Consider the following 18,413-nt stretch of genomic DNA (forward strand, 5'->3'; position numbering starts at 1 on the left):
AACCCTCTAACTTGTCCAACAAATCTACATTTGTTCCCCCAACGTACACAATTCCAAAGGAAATAATAGCTTTTGAACAGACCGTTCTGTCCTCCATCACACAGCTAAACAAACAAAAAGTTTTTTTGAAAAGGAACATCAGTAGAGATCAACAATAGCCTTGAACAATCTACGCTCTGATGATTCCATAGTGTTAAAACCCGCTGACAAGGGGGGCGCACTGGTGGTCTGGTCTAGAGATAAATACATAGCTGAAGCTAATAGTCAAATTAAGAACACTGACTGGTATAGAGAAGTCAAAGAAGATCCTACTTTACAAATACAAATTGAGATCCAGACGAAACTCACAGAGGGTCGTGACAAGGGGATACTAGGACCGAAAGAGTTCCAATATCTTAACAAAAAGAGCCCACGTATTCCAGTTATTTATTTTCTACCGAAAATTCATAAGAGCATAACTGAACCACCCGGAAGACCCATAGTCTCCGGGTGTGATTCATTATTAGAACCACTGGCCAAGTATGTGGATGTGTTCATAAAACCCTTTCTGTCCGAAGTAAAATCACATCTCAAAGACACCACGGACTTTATCAATAAGGTAGAAGGAGTCCCATTTGATGGTATGCAAGAGCTGTTGGTATCCTTTGATGTCACATCTCTATACACCCAGATCCCTCAGGAGGAGGGACTGGAAGCAATGGAGTATTATTTAGACACACGACCACGACCACAAAGAGTCCCCACAGACTTCATTATTGACTTAGCCAGAATAGCTCTGAAAAGAAACTACTTTCGGTTCATGGACGCGTTCTATGTGCAGGTGAAGGGGACCGCCATGGGGTGTCCTTACGCCCCGGTAATGGCGGTTCTCTTCATGTCCCTGTATGAGGAGTGCTTCATTTACCACAATAACCCATTCCAACAAAACATAACAACATGGTATCGTTACATCGATGATATCTGGTGCCAATGGAAAGGGTCTGAAGAAATGCTGACCGAATTCCACCACTGGTTGAACACCAGACACCCAGACATAAAGTTTACGATGACACACAGTAGAACATTTATTTATGTATTTTATTTTGCGTGTTTGTAGAGCGCTAGAATAGGCTCCCAGGGGAGTATCTCCGCGCTTTATGACTGCCGAACCTACAGGAGAACAAGTTACATAACTGCAATCCAATTCTGAGACTGTATAGTTAGACCTGGAACAGAAACGTCTTCAGCTTTTTCCTGAAGGCCAGATGATTTTCAAGCTGCCTAAGCTGGAGGGGGAGGCCATTCCAAATCTTCGGTCCCCTTACCGACAGAGCCTTACCCCCTTGCCTTGCCCGCTTGATCCTAGGAATCATAAGAAGCAATTGATCACTGGACCGTAGAGCACGGGAAGGGACATACGGCACAAACTTGTCTGCGAGATAAGAGGGACCCAAACCATGAAGACCTTTATGTACCGTACAACAGATCTTAAAGGTGACTCTCTGACGGATGGAGAGCCAATGAAGCCTGGAAAGAAGTGGTTTTGATGGTGTTCTGGGAGGAGCATTTACCACCAGCCTAGCTGCAGTGTTCTGCACAACCTGCAACCTGTCCAGATCCTCCTCATTAGCTGACAGCAAGAGGCCATTACAATAGTCGAGACGACTGATAACCAGCGCCTGGACCAGGGTCTTTCTAATAGTGTCTGGAAGCAGTGGAAAAACTCTGCGCAGTAGTCCTATAGTTCGAAAACAGGACCCCACAATGTTGGTAACATGCTGCTTCAGGCTGAGTTCTTGTTCCAGACGGACCCCTAGGGTCTTGACTATCTGCTTAGGCTCAGGGACTGGGCCTAGATCTAGAGGCCACCAGTCAGGAGCCCAGCAGATTTTAGCCTCACCAAAGAGCATAACCTCTGTCTTTGAAACGTTGCACTGCAACTTGTTCAAAGACATCCATTGGGAAACTGCTCTCATCCCCTCAGAGAAAGAATGTAATACCTCTGGAGTTAGATGGTCAAAGGGAAAGAGCAGCTGAGTATCGTCAGCATATGACACTGGGCAAAAACCAAAGGCTCTCAGGATATTCGCCAGGGGGGCCACATAGATGTTAAATAATGTAGGGCTCAAACAAGAGCCCTGTGGCACCCCCTTAGTAATCCTGGTCTCCTTGGATCGAAAGTCTCCCATGGTGACACATTGGGTTCGATCCAGAAGAAAGCTCTTTAGCCAAGCCAGTGCCATGCCCCCTAGTCCAGTCTCAGTCAGGCGCTCGACCAAAATTTCATGTGAGATGGTATCAAAAGCTGCCGATAGATCCAGCAGCACCAGGACAGCTGATGTTCCTTTGTCCTGGAGCATGCGTAGATCATCGGTAATTGACAGCAATGCTGTTTCCGTGCTGTATTTTGGTCTAAAGCCCGACTGAGATGGATCTAGTGCAACAGTGTGTTCCAGGTGATTAGACAAGTGCTTGTTGACATGCTTTTCTATGAGCTTTCCCAAGAATGGTAAGAGGGAAATGGGTCTCAAATTGGTCATGTCAGGCCACGCAGTGGCGGTATTCTTGCGGATGGGTCGCACTTGGGCTCTCTTCCACTCTAAAGGGACACAGCCTGTATCCAAAGAGAGGTTGATCAAACTTTGGATTTCTGGTGCCAATATGCTCCTCACTGAGATCATCACTCTCGGTGGAAGCTGATCCATGGGACTCCCACTTTTTATAGTTGTAATAAGTCCCTCCACTTCAGCCACAGTGATGTTAGGAAAATTAGTGAAGGTGGGGGCGAGGACCTTTTTACTCGCTGGGACCACAGTGGGAAAGATAACATGTCCAATGGATGCTATGGAGACATGAATCTTTTCATAGATGGTTTCAATCTTGTTTGTGAGGAAGCAGGCAGTATCGTCACAAAGTTGTTGAGATGAAGTGTCAACACTCTCACATGCTGCCGGCTTCAGGAAGGAGTTCAGTATCTGGTAGAGTGTCCTCGGCGCATTTCCTACCGCCTCCAATTGTGAGGTGATATGTTGTTTACGGGCTGTTCGAATAGCTTTATGATATGATTTTAGCGCCGTCTGATACTCCCCTTTATCTGACTCCAAATGGGATGTACGCCAGATTTTCTCTAGTTTCCTAGTCCTCCGTTTCATGGACCTTAAGTCCTCTGAGAACCACACCTCCTGATTTTTCGTCGGGCGGGTCTTAAAGGTTTTCATTGGAGCTATATACTCAATGGCAATGGTTACTGCCTTTTCATAATTTTCTAGCGCCACATCGATATCGTTCGTTGTGACATGATCTTGAATAGAGAAGGCATCCCTCAAAGATTCGTTAGTTATCTTGTGTCATTGTCTCCGTTTCATAGGAATCTGAGTGGATCTTTTAGGAGTAGGTCCTATCTCAGGAATAGAGAATTCTATCGTAAAATGGTCAGTCCATACATTTACGATAGGGGCAGAGCACTCAATTCCAGGAAACCTGGACAAGATGAGGTCCAGAGTATGTCCGGCCCTATGGGTAGGTCCTGTATTGCGGAGCAGGAATCCCAATGAAAAAAGATCATTTAAAAAATCCTGGGTTTCTTTTTCCTCCTTTAACTCTGCATGTATATTAAAATCACCCAATAGTAAGAAGTCTTTATCTCCATTAACATGGGGGGCCAATAATTCCAATAACATATTGGAAAAATTGTTCATGGGTCCGGGAGGCCGATAGACCAGAGCACCGTTCACAAAACATTTTGGCGAGGTACAGATTTTAAAAACCAACATCTCAATCTTTGCAGAGCAATATTGCTCGAGAATGGAGACCATAATGCTATCCTTGTGCACAATGGCTAGGCCACCTCCCTTTTTTATGGGTCTATCCTGGCAGATAATTTTATATCCCTCCGGTATTCCCAAAGTAATAGTAGGTGCAGTGTGGGGCTTTAGCCAAGTTTCGGTGAAGAAACATAAGTCAGGTTCTGCCTCTGAGATGAGATCCCAGATCTGCATCTCTTACCTTTTTAGATGTGGTGGTTGTTCCCCATCAAAACCAACTGACAACTACTCTACATCGTAAAAATACTGATAAAAACACAATATTGCATTTTGCAAGCTACCACCCAAAAAGCTTGAAAACAAATTTGCCATACGGACAAATGTTGAGAATCCGACGCAACTGCTCAAGGAAGGAAGGAAGATTTCATAACCCATTCTCAAATTCTCAGTGATCAACTCGAACAAAGAGGTTACCCACGGAAACTACTAAAACATTCAACTACACGGGCATGGCATACTCCACGTGAAGAATTATTGAGAAAAAAAGATACTAAACCTCTTGACAGACCAGTTTGTGTCACGACATTCGGGCCGTACACAAACAAATTTAAGTCCATTATTCTAAAGAATTGGCATCTGATATCGAACTCGGAGGTTCCAATGGAGAAGCCACTGTTCGCTTTAAAGAAAAACAGAAGCATCTCACAATACGTCGTGAGAGCTGACCTAGGGGTCAGCCAAGCCAAAACGGATCTACGTACACTGTGGAAACTACCATCCATAACAGGTCACCACAAATGCGGCACGTGTGCCTCCTGCCCCAGCACAATCGAAGGGGAGGAATTCCAATTTAACACAATAAAATGGACACACAAAGGATTCTCAAACTGCAAAACACACAACGTAATATATGCAATTATGCGCCCTTGTCCCAAGTTGTACATTGGGAAAACCACCCAAAAAGTGAATCAACGATTGGCCCAACATAGGTCCAGGATCAGACACAAAGTGCTGTCCGCACCCATGGTACAGCACTTTGTGGAACACCAACACACTGAGTCAGATTTTAAATGGACAGTGTTACAAGCCATGAAAGCCCCTTCCAGGGGAGGAAATATTGATACCATGCTGCTTAAAAAAGAAGCATACCTAATTCTTAGGTTTAATTGTGTGATGGACGGATTGAATGAAATATCTGAACTGCAAAGATCAAGCTATTGAGTCCTCTGTTCACCCACCTTTTACCAATAAACACATTTATTGAGATATGTCATCCTTTGCGCTAATCACTATATCATTCTCCCTTAGCTTAATCAATTGTAATAGGCAAAGCAAATGCCTACACGGCACGATGGGGAACACTACAAGTCCCACAATGCCTAGCACCATATAATAGCAGGAAACTGAGTTCCGCCTCGTGTTGGAAATCTGATTTCTGCAGCAGCGGTAGGAGTGAGCGTCACGCGGCCTCTCGGAGCGTTAAGCACTGCCTCACCAGACGGAGGTAAGACATTCACAAACGAACAAACCGATACGCGGTCCTAACCGCAATACCAAAAATTAAAAATTAAAAACAAATGAGTGTCGAGTAACGGTCGGTACTTTCAACTTCAGTTTTCAGAACAGGCAACTGTGTCAAGGAAAACGCTTTGACCGACAGAAAGTGCAGCAGTGCCGGGATCCATCTGTGGCGTCTAAACATAAGTAAGCACGGCAGGGAAACAGTGCGCATATAACATTGAAGCATTCACTGCAACGATTAGATAGTAAATCCTATTTCTTATTTATATTTAAACAGAACGCCAACACCGCGGAACCATAATTAGGTTTCCACAAACGGTTTTTCCACCTCCACGAGTGATTAGGAACTGACATAAGAAGTAAGTGACAGCGCAGCGTGAAAACGGTTGGAACATGTGTTAATAAGTGTTAGAAATTTGGAAACTCAAAAACCCACCATTCTTTAATCTCACTTAGGTAATGGTGAAAAAATATGGATAACTTGATGCCCCGTTTTTGAAAATTACAGTCCACAACAACGTCAAAAAAGGTAAAAATCCTTTGAAGGTTTCACTCCTTTCAATAAAGACAGTCAAATAGTTTTGAGAACAGGAGATACTAAATGTCCCCCAATTTTACACCGTAGGCATACAGCTCAGCCCTGAAGAAGAACCCCACTGAAAAAAAGAAGGGTTTGGAAACGCGTCGGCTACACGGCTGTTCGAAAGTTGAAGCAACCCAAATGTTAGGGGTTGACACACAAACATAGGGCGATATAATCAAAGTCAGGTTGCCCAATGTGCCCGCTTTATGTAACAATCATCATTAGCACACAAACAGATTCAAACCAGTCTAGGTGTATATTATTTAACGTTAGTTTTGTATTCTAATAGTGATTGAAATTGTAACCTCATTTGAATGCTTTGCTATTTGTTTTGTTCGTAAATTTCGTAATGTTTGGAACATTGTATTTATTATTTCCTCAGCAAAAAGAAATGCTTAATCCTCTGAAGTTGCATAAAATGTAAATATGTACTGAAATATTCAAAAAGTGAAATGTTTGCATTAAATACCTTCTTGAAGTTACTTATAGAAGGCACACATCAGCTGAATAAACAAGCTGTAGTGATCTGAATTCGAGTCCTGGCATTCCCTTTCTTGATATACCCTCCACAAGGCACCTCTCACAGTGGATAAGCCTCAACTCCTGATTTTACCCCTCCTTGAGGTGGCGTTTCCCTTGTCACCTTCCTATGGCTCTTTTTCTTAAACCACCTTTCCTCCGATTTGTCAAGCATACTCCAAGCGTGTATCCCAATAATCAGCTCTCAAATGTGTGTTTTCAAGCCTGTTACTCTCTTCTCTTCCAATTCCTGCTCACTGTAGTTCAACCTATGGTTTCACAGCTGCATCTTCATTTAGGAGAGATCTAAATTATATTTTTGAGCCAGATCTGACAATTTCTGATGTGCATGTCTCGCCTTGCGGGCGACATCCTTTGCCACAAAAAATAACTGGTCTTGCTCATAGGTCTCTATCCTCTCCAAGTGTAAGTTCCCACTTATTATTTAATTCACCTCACCCTTCAACCTCACAACATCCAACAACTTTGCCTTTACCGCAGCCTTCATTTTGCCCTGACTCAGCGTGCTAATTTGTCCTTTCCTATCACTATTTCCATTTCTCAGCCAGTTCTCCAAATTTGAAGTCTCTAGGACATGCTGACTTCCAAAGGTTCCCTGACCTGCATTTGCTTCTGGTGTTATCCCTATTGGTCCCCTCACTGAAGGTTCCAACGTCCTTAAATTTTAATTTGCGTTCACTAAGGATACTGAGCGTCCAGTACTTAAACCAATACATGTTCTCGAAGGATCCCCACACACCAGCAAGGGGGTACTAGATTCTACGGGCACCAGAGATGGACTGTTTCCATTCTTGATCCCATTCCCTCCTAACCTGGTTCTCTCCTCCAACCCTGACTGTTGCTGACTAGGGTTTCCCACTGATTTCTAGTCATGCACAGAGACTACAGGTTTGATGATGACTGGTACAGTAAGGGCTTCTGGAAACTGTGAAGGAGCATTGACCCCTCTTGACTATGCACTTCCCAAAACAGATATTCCTGTTCCTCCTACTCCCATTGATATCCTTCCCACTATCCCTGCACTAGAGCCTTTCTGGGATGTTGACACACTTTCCGTATTCCCTGCATTCACCAGTTCTCGCCTTCCTTCCTCTAAATGTGGGTTGTAAGGGGGAGGACGATCCTATAATAACCTATCCAACAAACTGTCATCTGCATCACACCCATCATTTTCATTTTCACCTCCGTTCTGATCCTGAACATTTCCCTCCCTCACCAGCATCCGGTACAACCTGGCACCCTCAATTGTTTCTAATCGCCATCTTTTAATTTGTGCGTCCCATCGTGCACCTGATAATCCTTCATTGCCTTTTTCATATTTCCACACATCTAATGCCGCAAACTGTGTTGGTCTAGCCAGAGGCCACAGCTCAGACATCACTCCTTTCAACTGATACAACACCTCCCATTGAAATGAACCATAAGGTGGAAATGCCAAAACCACACAGGATTTAATCCCCAACACTTAATAAAGAGTACGAAATCCTTGGGTCTATTGCAAAAATCAGAGAGTGTGGTGAACCACTACTAGATAGTTTTAGAAAAGAACATAAATAATACAGAACCATAGACTATGCACCACAGAAGTAACTGGAGGCACTTTCCTTTTTAAGACGAAATCCCCCACTCACGAAAGGTGACATGCTTCATCATATGGGATTCTCCTCTCAGAGGAAAAACCTAGTTCCTCTGGGGACTACAACCCCCTCTCTGACAGAGAGGAGCTCAGGGATGTTTTTAATAGCTGGTAGGATATTCTAAATCCACATACGAAGAGACAGCTGTGTGAATGAGGGTGTAGCGCAAAGAAACAAAAAATTTGAGGATCGTGAAGTAAAAATGATACTTTATTTAGATACTCCTGCCAGGATAAAAAACAGTGCACCAGCGGTATGGATTTAAACCGCAACAGTGAGATAAAGAGTAATGGTCAACATGTTTCAGCCATAAACCTATACGTAGGCAAGCCTATCATCAGGACCTATGATGCTGCTGCCTAATAAGTGTACATGATACAACAAAAAAGGATACAAGGACAGAAACTGTTCTTAATCTGTCTGTTCCATAGGGAAGCGTAACCTATGATCAAAAAGGAAGAATCAAAACAGGATTGATTCATATATATAATCTTCTGGAGTATTCTCAGGCAGAGCTTCTTGAACCAATGGAGTAACATCTCCATGCTCTCCCTTGAACAAATCCTACAACACCCCAAAACATCACATGATTGGATAAAAATGTCCCCTTGATAGACAAACTGTTTACAGTCACAACTTCCTGATGACTCCGTACCAATCCCAGTGCGGTGTTACACTAACCAACCTATTGCAGCGCGGCACGCTCTGTCATAACCTTCGCTGCCCACATCAGCTCACCCTCCTTCACAATTTCTCAGTCCATGTTCACTCACAGAATCACAACTCCGTAATTGTCTGCCTTCTTCAAGATCACTAGATTTCAATCATCCAAGAACATTCACACACAGCGATCCTCAACCTGTGCTGGTCACCCAAATCGTAATAGTCCACCCCTGTACACAAGGTTTACCACACTATTCCCACACGTCCCATTCACACAAACCCCCAGATTCATCAAGAACACATTTTGAGATTCCTTAATAGCGATTCCTTAATAGCGAAAAATACCGATTCGCTATTAAGGGATAGCAAACTGCTATTCAGCAAGAAATCACTTAAAAAATAGCGATTTCTAATAATTCCTTAATTGCGACTTGCAAATTGCCTGGCGGCCCATAGGAGTGAATGGGAAGATCATCTCAATTTGCTAATCGCAATTAGCGATTCGCAAATTGAGATTGCGATTTCAAGGGTGCAGGGGTGTCCAAAGGACACCCTGTTACACCCCCATATGTTGCGCACACACATGCCCTTAGGGCATGTGTGTGCGCAAGATGAAACTTTGAAAAATGCACTTCAGTGCATTTTTCAAAGTTTTTGCTATTTACCACATAGTTAGACTTCGCGGTAAATAGCGGCCCCAGATTGCGAATTCGCAATTTAAAAATGGTTCTTGAATTGTATTTAAGGAATCTCAAATTGAGATTCCTTAAATGCAATTAATCGCAATTTAGCGATTTCTAGAATAGGATTGTGTGGTAAAATACCAATTTTGTAGGGCCTTTGGGACTCAGAAGAGTCCCACCTACATCTGAGATTTACCGAATCGGTAAAAATACCGATTCGGTATTTTACAGAATCTGTAACTTTACCGAATCGGTAAAGTTACCGATTCTGTAAAATTGTGCCCCTACATGCCAATTCTTGTATACCGGTCGGTAACAGCCAAAAATACCGATTTTCGGCCGTTACCGACCGACCTACATATGGCCCATAGTCTCTTAAGGGTCACAGAGTACCAAATAAGTTTAGTTGACTTATTACAAAGCCAAAAATAACTGGACATACAGACACCTCAAGATGAGTGTGTAGAAATTCATTGGAACTAATACAAAGCCAAATCTGCGAATGAAATTAAGGTGGTGCAACATGCAGAAGATGATTAGTTTGAGAATCAGAATACAAAAGATTACAGAGCAAACGTATAGGTTCCCCTTCATTGAAAGTTTGTGGAAATAAAGCATTAATCTGTCCCTATACTAGCACTAACGTGACATCCCTGCATAGCATTTTCCACCGCATTATCAGTTAAGGTGTCAGCGTGTGAGGCCTTCCTAAGAAGTCTCCCCACATTAGTTTGGTCAAGCAGCATAAAGCTACTATGACAGATCTCACTCTAAGATATTCTTTCTCTCAAGGCAAGCCAGAAATTTCCCAGGCACTTTCTCTAGCTATGATACATCAATAGTACAGGTAGTATCCCAGGATCCTTCTCGAGTCATGCCATCCAGTCAGGCCACCTCCTTATATCAATCAATCAATCAATCAAAGTTTATAAAGCGCAGCTACTCAGCCGTTAGGGTCTCAAGGAGGGGGAGTGTAGCGTGTGCCAGTGAGGTGGATTAAAAAAGCCAAGTCTTCAGGTCCTTCGTGAAGCTGTCGAGGGAGGTGGTTTGTCCGATGCGGATGGGTAGGGCGTTCCAGACGGTGGCTCCAAGGTAGGAGAAGGAGCATCCTTCTCTTCTGGTTTTCTTGATGTGGGTTACTTCTGTGAGAAAGAGCTGGGCTGAGCATAGGACCCAGTGGGGTACGTGAAGGTTTAGTCGCTGGTTCAGGTAGATGGCCCGGTGTTGTGGTGGGCTTTGTGTGCTTGGGTGAGGATCTTGAAAGTGTTCCTTTTCTCTATGGGGAGCCAGTGCAGTGTACGTAGGTGTTGGGAAATGTGGCAGTGTTGGGGTAGGTCGAGGATCAGTCTGGTGGCAGCATTCTAGATGTTTTGCAATTTGTGGGTGAGTTTTTGTTGGTTTCGGTGTAGAGTGCGTTGCCGTAGTACAGTCTGCTGGTGATGAGGGCGTGTGAGACTGTCCTTCTATGTTCGAGGGGGATTCATTTGAAGGTCTTGCGTAGGAGGCAGAGATTGCAGAAGCAGGTTGAGGTGATTGAGTTGATCCGAGGGTTCATGCTGAGGTCGGGTTCCAGGATGATTCCGAGGTTGGGTGCTTGTTTGGCGGGGATGGGCCGGTTTACGAGGGTTGGAGGCCACCAGGAGTTCCTCCATGCATTGGGTTGAGGGCCCATGATGAGTACTTCTGTCTTGTCTGTGTTGAGTTGAAGGCAGCTGTCTCTCATCCAGTTGGTAACTGCTTTAATGCCTTTGTGGAAGTTGTGTCTGGCCTTGTCGGGTTCGTTGGAGATGATGTTTATACCGTAGCTTCTGACGACGGTGGTTAGCGGGCCATGTAGACATTAAACAGCGTGGGGCTGAGGGAGGATCCCTGGGGCACTCTGCAGGTGGTGAGTGTGGGATCTAAAAGGAAGGGGGTGAGTCTCACTTGTTGCGTTCCACCCGAGAGGAAGGATTGGATCCAGTCGAGGGCCTTGTCTCTGATGCCGGCTTCGTGGAGTCTTCTTATCAGGGTGTGATGTGAGGCTGTGTCGAAAGCCGCCAAGAGGTCTAATAGGACGAGTACCGCCATCTCTCCCTTGTCCAGTAGGGAACGGATGTCATCTGTTGCGGCCAGGAGGGCTGTATCGGTGCTGTGGTTAGACCTGAATCCGGATTGGGAGATGTCGAAGATGTTGTGGTCTTCTAAAACGTGGCGAGTTGTTTGTTGACTGCTTTTTCAATGACTTTCACAGGAAATGGAAGCAGGGAGATGGGCCTGAAGTTTTTGAGGTCGGTGGGGTCTGCCAAGGGTTTCTTGAGGAGGGGGTGGATCTGGGCGTGTTTCCAGTCATCGGTGAAGGTGGCGGCAGCTAGTGAGCAGTTGATGGTGAGGCAGAGCTTGGGGGCGATGGTGTCTGCAGCTCTGTTGAAGATGTGATGGGGCAAGGGTCCGTGGGGTCGCCGGAGTGTATGGACTTGATAGTTTCCAGGGTATCTATCGGGGTTTATGAGGGGGGGTTCTGCGTGTGGGTTGTCCTCGTTGAAACTGTTGTAGATGGTCCTGATTTTGTAGTGAAAGTAGGTGTTGAGTCCGTCGCATAGGTCCTGTGAGGGTGGGATGTCCGTAGTTTCACTGTTGGGTTGGGCAAACTTCTTGATAATGCTGAAGAGTGTCTTGCTGTTGTGTGCTTGTTAGGAGATCCTGTCTTTGGATAGGCTTCTTTCTGGTGTTTCTGATGAGTTGATGGTGTGCTGTGGTGGCAGCTCTGAAGTTGCTTTGGGCTTCTGGGGATTTGGTGTTTCTCCAGATTTTCTTGATGCAGCTACAGGTGCGTCTTTCCCGGAGTTTGGGGGTGAACCAACTGGCTTTCTTTGTGTGGGTGTTGTTGATCTTTTTGAAGAGGGCTATGGTGGCGGCACAGTCGGTGATCCAGTTGTGGAAGGTGCGTGCTGTGGGATTTCAGTCATTGTTGCTTACGATGGTGGGGCGGCGATCGGGAGGGCTCAGGTGAGCTGATGGTTGGTTATTCTTGTCCAGTATCTATGTGATGGTTGGAGTTGGGGTCTGGCGAGGGTGTGTGTGTTATAGGTGAAATAGATGCATCGGTCATCTGTCCATGGGAGTTCCGTGGCATGGTTGTAGGTAGCAGAGGTTCCTGTAGTGAAGTTGGGATCAAGGGTGTGTCCTGCGGAGTGTGTTGGCTCAGTCACGATCTGTCAGAGTCCTATGTTGTGGAGGTTGTCGAGGAGGGATGCTGTGTTGGTATAGGTACTTTTCCAGTGGGCAGCGATGCTGCCGTGCCTGGTGAGATGACCTTGAGTCAGATGCTGCCTGTGCAAGTAAGAGTGGTGTGGCTGGGTGATGAGGAAAAATTATTTATATATTTTATTTTCCCTCGTGGTCATCTGTCGAATCCCCCGAACCCAACCCAGCTCTTATCTGCACGGGCCGTGGTTGCCTTGATTCCCAGGCTCTCTCCGATGAGAAAGTACTCCACTATCAGTATCAACGCTCAGTGTATCCGCTTCTCTCCATGCTTAACTCTTAAAACTAAGATATTATTTTAACTAACAAGGATGACTCTTCCACCTGCAACAGAAACGGGAAAAAGAACAATCCCAACATGCACATAAAATTCAAGTATTCAATCTAATGCAAGAACTTCGAAAGAAAATGCATTTCAGGCCAACAGAATTTGACTATCATAAGAAAGATGGCACATAGGTGTTACGAAGTTGCATATAAAATAAACACCTTTTACTGTGTACTTCTATATTAACATGTAACATAAGCACAACAGATACGAATAATTGTCTGAATTTCAGGCTCATATTGTCAAATCTTGTTTGTGTTGTGACGATCCAAAAAATCATTTTGTATGTTACAGGAAGGGATACCTTTCACTTGATACAAATTGGTCTGAATGCAAGATGGTACGTTTCCCTGTCGCGGTCACTTTTAAGGTTACTGCTGTGTACAATTTATAGCGTATTAATGAATAAATGACAGTGTTGTATGGACATATGTCTCAACCAATAAATCAAATGCAGATTCTGAGACATTTGTACATTTTACCATCTAGTTGTATTCTTTATTCTCCCACTAGGTGGCAATGTTGATCTGCGCAGGATTTCTCATCGCCTGGATCCCGTATGCTGTTGTCTCAGTGTGGTCAGCCTTCGGAACGCCAGACTCTGTTCCGCTCTACTTTTCAGTCATACCGACGTTACTAGCGAAATCAGCCGCCATGTACAACCCGATTATATATCAAGTGATTGATTGCAAAAAAAATTGCGGGCGCATGTTCTGCGGCGTAACCGGAAAGAAAAGCGAATCAAAGAAATCCAGGTAATTTTGCTCTTAGAATTTTACAATTCATAAGTGTACTCAGATTTAAACAGGATAGCTGCCAAGGTTTCAGATTGCTTATGTGTGACATTTTCATAGTTTCAATGTACTTATGAGTGACATTCAAGACTATGAGTGACATTTTCTCGCGACCAAAATCATGCAATGATGTCCATGGTAACAGGCAACTATCAGAAATCACACCCACTTTGTGCAATCAGAAACTCGAACTCTGGTGCTTTCGAACCTAACATACTAAATAATCACCACTCTCCACCCAAACCTCAGCACCAGGGGCAGCTGACCCACATGGCACAAAGGGATCTCTGCCACAAAAGCATCAACCCACTGAGCTATGCACATAAAATGCACTTCTGTAAATGCTGGCAGACTTTCTTTGCAGTAAACATATTAACCCTCCGTGCTACTTTATGGCGAGAGTCAAAACTGACAGTAGACATACCTCTGACCTCTTTCCAGCGGGAACATTAATCGGGGTTCTGGGTAAAATCTACACTATATAAAACGTAAATAAATGCATAGATAAATAGATAAAGAATTACATATTATTCAGGAGATTGCTTCGCCAGAGCACAGCAATAATAATCTTGACGGGTAAAGGTTTTTGGGGGAACTAAAGAGCAGAAAAACAATTATAATTACAGTGTGTGCGGTTTAATGGTTTTTGGCTTCAGAAACTCAAAACCAATGTTCTCCTAATGGCCGGCATTACATAATTGCTTGGGGGCCATTTACACGCCCCTTGCGCCAATTAAGGGGCTTATTTACAAGCCCCTTGCGCTGTTGTTGCGCCACTATTAATGTGAGAAAATGTGACGTATTGGCGGCGTAGGGGGCTTGTAAATAAGACCCTTAATTGTTAAGCCTGACAGTATCCCCATAATGACAGACTGGCTCCCATTAACAGCGCCCTAAGAAATACAGGCATTTAAAACTGATTTCTATTCAAGTCAAACAATCTCACTCCAAAATGAGGTGCTCAATGAAGCATTAAGGACTGGTGATTTGCGGCCAGATTCATGAAACGAAAATCGTCTCGCAAAGGGCCAGATTCTGAGAATCTGGCCCTTTGCGAGCGCAATTTTTGCATTTGGGATTCATCATCCCAAATGCAAAAATGGCTATTATAGAATTTGCAAATTTGCGAGCAATTGCATTTAAGGAATCTCTATTTGAGATTCCTTAATTGCAATTCATGATACATTTAAAAAATGCGAATTTGCAATTTTAGGCCGCTATTTACCTCGAAGTCAAACCTCGTGGTAAATAGCGGAAACTTAAAAAAATGCACTTAAGTGCAATTTTCTAAGTTGTATGTTACACACACACATGTCCTTGGGACATGTGTGTTTGTAACACAATCTTCCAATGTCATTTCAGGGGTGCAACAGGGTGTCCTTTGTAGCATCGCTGCAAAATAGGCCCTGTAACAAAATCAGCCGAGAACTGGCCCTGGCAAAGAGCTTAGCGGCACCTCCAACCCCCCCGGGGTGGGGGACCGGCCAAACATTTTTCCAGGGCTGGTTTTGGTTCCCAGTCCAGCCCTGAACTCAGGGCCATGCAGGGTGCTCGGCACACTAGTGATTAGTTCCTGGGTGCCTGGCTGACGTGGAGAAAACCAGGGCTGGTTTTGGTTCCCAGTCCAGCCCTGAACTCAGGGCCATGCAGGGTGCTCGGCACAATAGTGATTACTTCCTGGGTGCCTGGCTGACGTGGAGAAAATTGAACATCCTGCTGTAGAGGCACTTTAGGGGGTCTCAAACGAGGGAGGCACGTTATACTTAACAAGTATTACTTTTATTAGCGAGAGCGTCGGTGCCAGCTCTCACTCACACCACTATGACGCTCTTCCGCCCATCATCGGGCCCCCACTCCTAGTGTTTCCTGTCACGTCATGATGGAACACTTGAGCGCAACACTACATATCTTCCCCCTTTAACAACACTACAAAGAATGCAACTCATTGGGTAGTAACTTAGATAGTTCAGTTCCAAAGTGGTTAGGTCTTCATGCCGAACTCTTGATACTTTTGGGGCAGTACCACAGTCCTGTCTGTGCGGGTCTGTCTCGACAGGGTGCCTGCCCTCATGTCTCTACAGCCATTATGTGGATTGGCATTGGTTGGTTCCTGTGGTTGATCCCTGGTGACGGTACCACTTGCTTCTTGCTCTACTTGTCTTGCCTGCCGCTCAGTGTCTTCTGGATTCTCCTGTGGCCTGGTGATGTTCGCTTCTTCTGTGTTGATGTCTTCTGAGTGACCACTATGTGTCTCTGTGTCTCTTTTACTTTCTTCTTCCTCCAAGTTCCCATAAGTACTCTCATCCATTGGGGTCTCTTCTATCTTCGCCCACCTCATCATCTTGTTGCATCTGGACATTCTGTCTAGAGACCATACTTTCCCATCACTCAATAAGGCTGACCTGGTGTACATTTCTTTGACCTGCAGTGGTGTGCTGTACTTGCCGTCGCCTTTCCTCCTCAACTGAGCCATCATCACTCGGACCCATTCCCCTTTCTCCAGCCTTGCATCTTTGACATTGTGTCTCTTGTTGTAGTGGTCTGTGTAGATCTTTTGCGCCTTTTCCAAATTGCTGCACACTACAGCCGAAGCCCATTTGCTTTGTACTGTGCGTTGTTTCCACGCCTCATTATCTCTGGTGAATGGGTCCCGGCCCCTCAATATTTTGAATGGGCTGTACCCTGTCTTAGTGGGGATGATTCGGTAGGGCCATAATGTGCAGTTGAGTTCCTTCTCCCAATTCTTCCCTGCGTTGATGGCTGCTTGAATTGATTGACCCCATGATGACCCTGTTAAATATTTCCGCCAGGACATTCCCTGCTCCATGGTATATCGGGGTATGTTTGACCCGTATCCCATTCCTTCCCATGAATGCGTTCCATTTCTCAGACGTGAATTGGGGTCCATTGTCACACGTTATGACTCGTGGGATCCCTTCTGTCAAGAATGTGGATGTGAGGAAAGCCAGTATTGCGGCAGTGTCCACTGTCTCACATATCTCAATTTCCGGCCACTTGGAGTATCGGTCGACAAGCACAATGGCGTACTTGGGTACACTGTTAGCATCCAAGATGGCACACAATATGTCCACTGACAATTCTTCCCATGGGGTAGCTGGGTTGGAGAACTTCCCTAGCGGGTGTCGCATCGTGGTCTGTGTCTTGTCTGCTTTGCCGCATTGTTTACATTCTCTGACATGCCTCTCCACTTGGCTGTCCAACGCCGGCCACCAGTATGCTTGTTTGGCTCTATCTTTTGTTTTCACTATTCCCAGGTGTCCTTCATGCAAAAAGGGGAGTAACCGGTTTACCAGTCGTCCTGGGGGCACCACTTTGTCACCTCTTAGCACGAACATCTTGTTGTCTCCTACTGACAGCTCCTCTCGAACCTCATAGAGTCTTCTCTGTTCAGTGTTCAAGTGTTTATTTTCCGGCTACCCCGTGATTATGAACTGTTTGATTGTTGTGAGGCTGGTGTCCTCCTCGTATGCCGTCTTCCACTCTTGTGCACTTATGGCCGCTTCTTGGTCCTCCATGAATGCAATGGTGTAATCATCTTCTGCCTTTGGCACCGGTGCGTTCTCCATTGCTGCTGCCCTGCTGAGGAAGTCGGCAACTTTGTTCTAAGAGCCTGGAATGTATTGAACATCGTACACATAATCCAATAACCACATGGTCATTTTTGCTATGCGTGGCATGGCCATCGCGTGTCCACTTGACATGAGTACCTTCACTAACGGCTTGTGATCTGTCCGGAGAAGGAATCTGGAGCCCCACAGGAATTGGCAGAATCTTTCCGCCGCCCAAATTGCTGCTAGCATCTCCTTCTCCAACACACTGAATTTTTCTTCGTTTGGGGCCAAAGACCGGGACACGAAGCTGACCGTCGACATTTCACCTTCTGCGGACTGTTGCATCAGGACTGCTCCCAGCCCTCTGTCACTTGCGTCCGTGGTGAGAATAGACAACGCCTGTTGGTCAAAACCATGTAGGGGTACGGCCTCGCATATGTCTTCTTTGATTTGCTCAAATTCTTCCTGTGTTGTCAACGACCAAGTGAGGGCGGTCTTCTCCTTTAGTAACTGTCCCAAGTTGTGTGTTTTGGTGGCAAAATGAGGCACAAACTTGCTATAGAATTCTGCCATTCCTAGGAAGGACTGAACATCATCCTTATTGTTGGGGGTAGGTGCGTCCTTTATGGCCTTTGCATTTGCCTGTTTTGGTGCAATGCCTTTGTTGCTAATTTCATGTCCCAGGTACGTGACCGATGACACTCCAAAGTTGCACTTGTCCCATTTTGCGGTGAGGCCGTTCTGCCTTAGTATGCGTAGTACTGTGGAGAGCTTGGCGTCATGGTCTGCTTTGATCCTGCCGATTACAAGGATGTCGTCTTGGAAGTACTGCACCCCGTCTGTGTGTCTGAACAGTTGATGCATTCATTTTTAGAAGACCGCGGCAGTGGACGCAAGGCCGAATGGCATCCACCAGAACTGGTAGGTATCCAAACGGTGTAATGAATGAGGTTAGTTTCTTGCAAGTGGGGTGCAGCGCGATCTGATGTTAGGCAAAGGTGAGGTCTATGGTGGAAAACCATTTGATGTCCTTCATAAGGGCTAGCATCTCCTTGATCCTGGGTGACGGGAATTTCTAAACTATGATGTTTTTGTTGAGCTCC

The 18,413-nt window shown here is 45.1% G+C and overlaps 1 protein-coding gene across 1 annotated transcript in view; it reads left to right on the forward strand.

Moving 5' to 3' along the window:
- OPN5 (opsin 5) overlaps nt 1-18,413 on the forward strand; it is a 455,021-nt gene that overhangs the window by 402,491 nt on the left and 34,117 nt on the right. Inside the window, exon 6 of the mRNA XM_086925160.1 lies at nt 13,458-13,699. Within this exon, the coding sequence (XP_086781286.1) occupies nt 13,458-13,699 (242 nt within the window). The remainder of the gene's footprint in view (nt 1-13,457; nt 13,700-18,413) is intronic.

The sequence above is a fragment of the Lissotriton vulgaris genome, chromosome 6 (genome assembly GCF_964263255.1).
Source record: "Lissotriton vulgaris chromosome 6, aLisVul1.2, whole genome shotgun sequence".
Lineage (NCBI taxonomy): Eukaryota > Metazoa > Chordata > Amphibia > Caudata > Salamandridae > Lissotriton > Lissotriton vulgaris.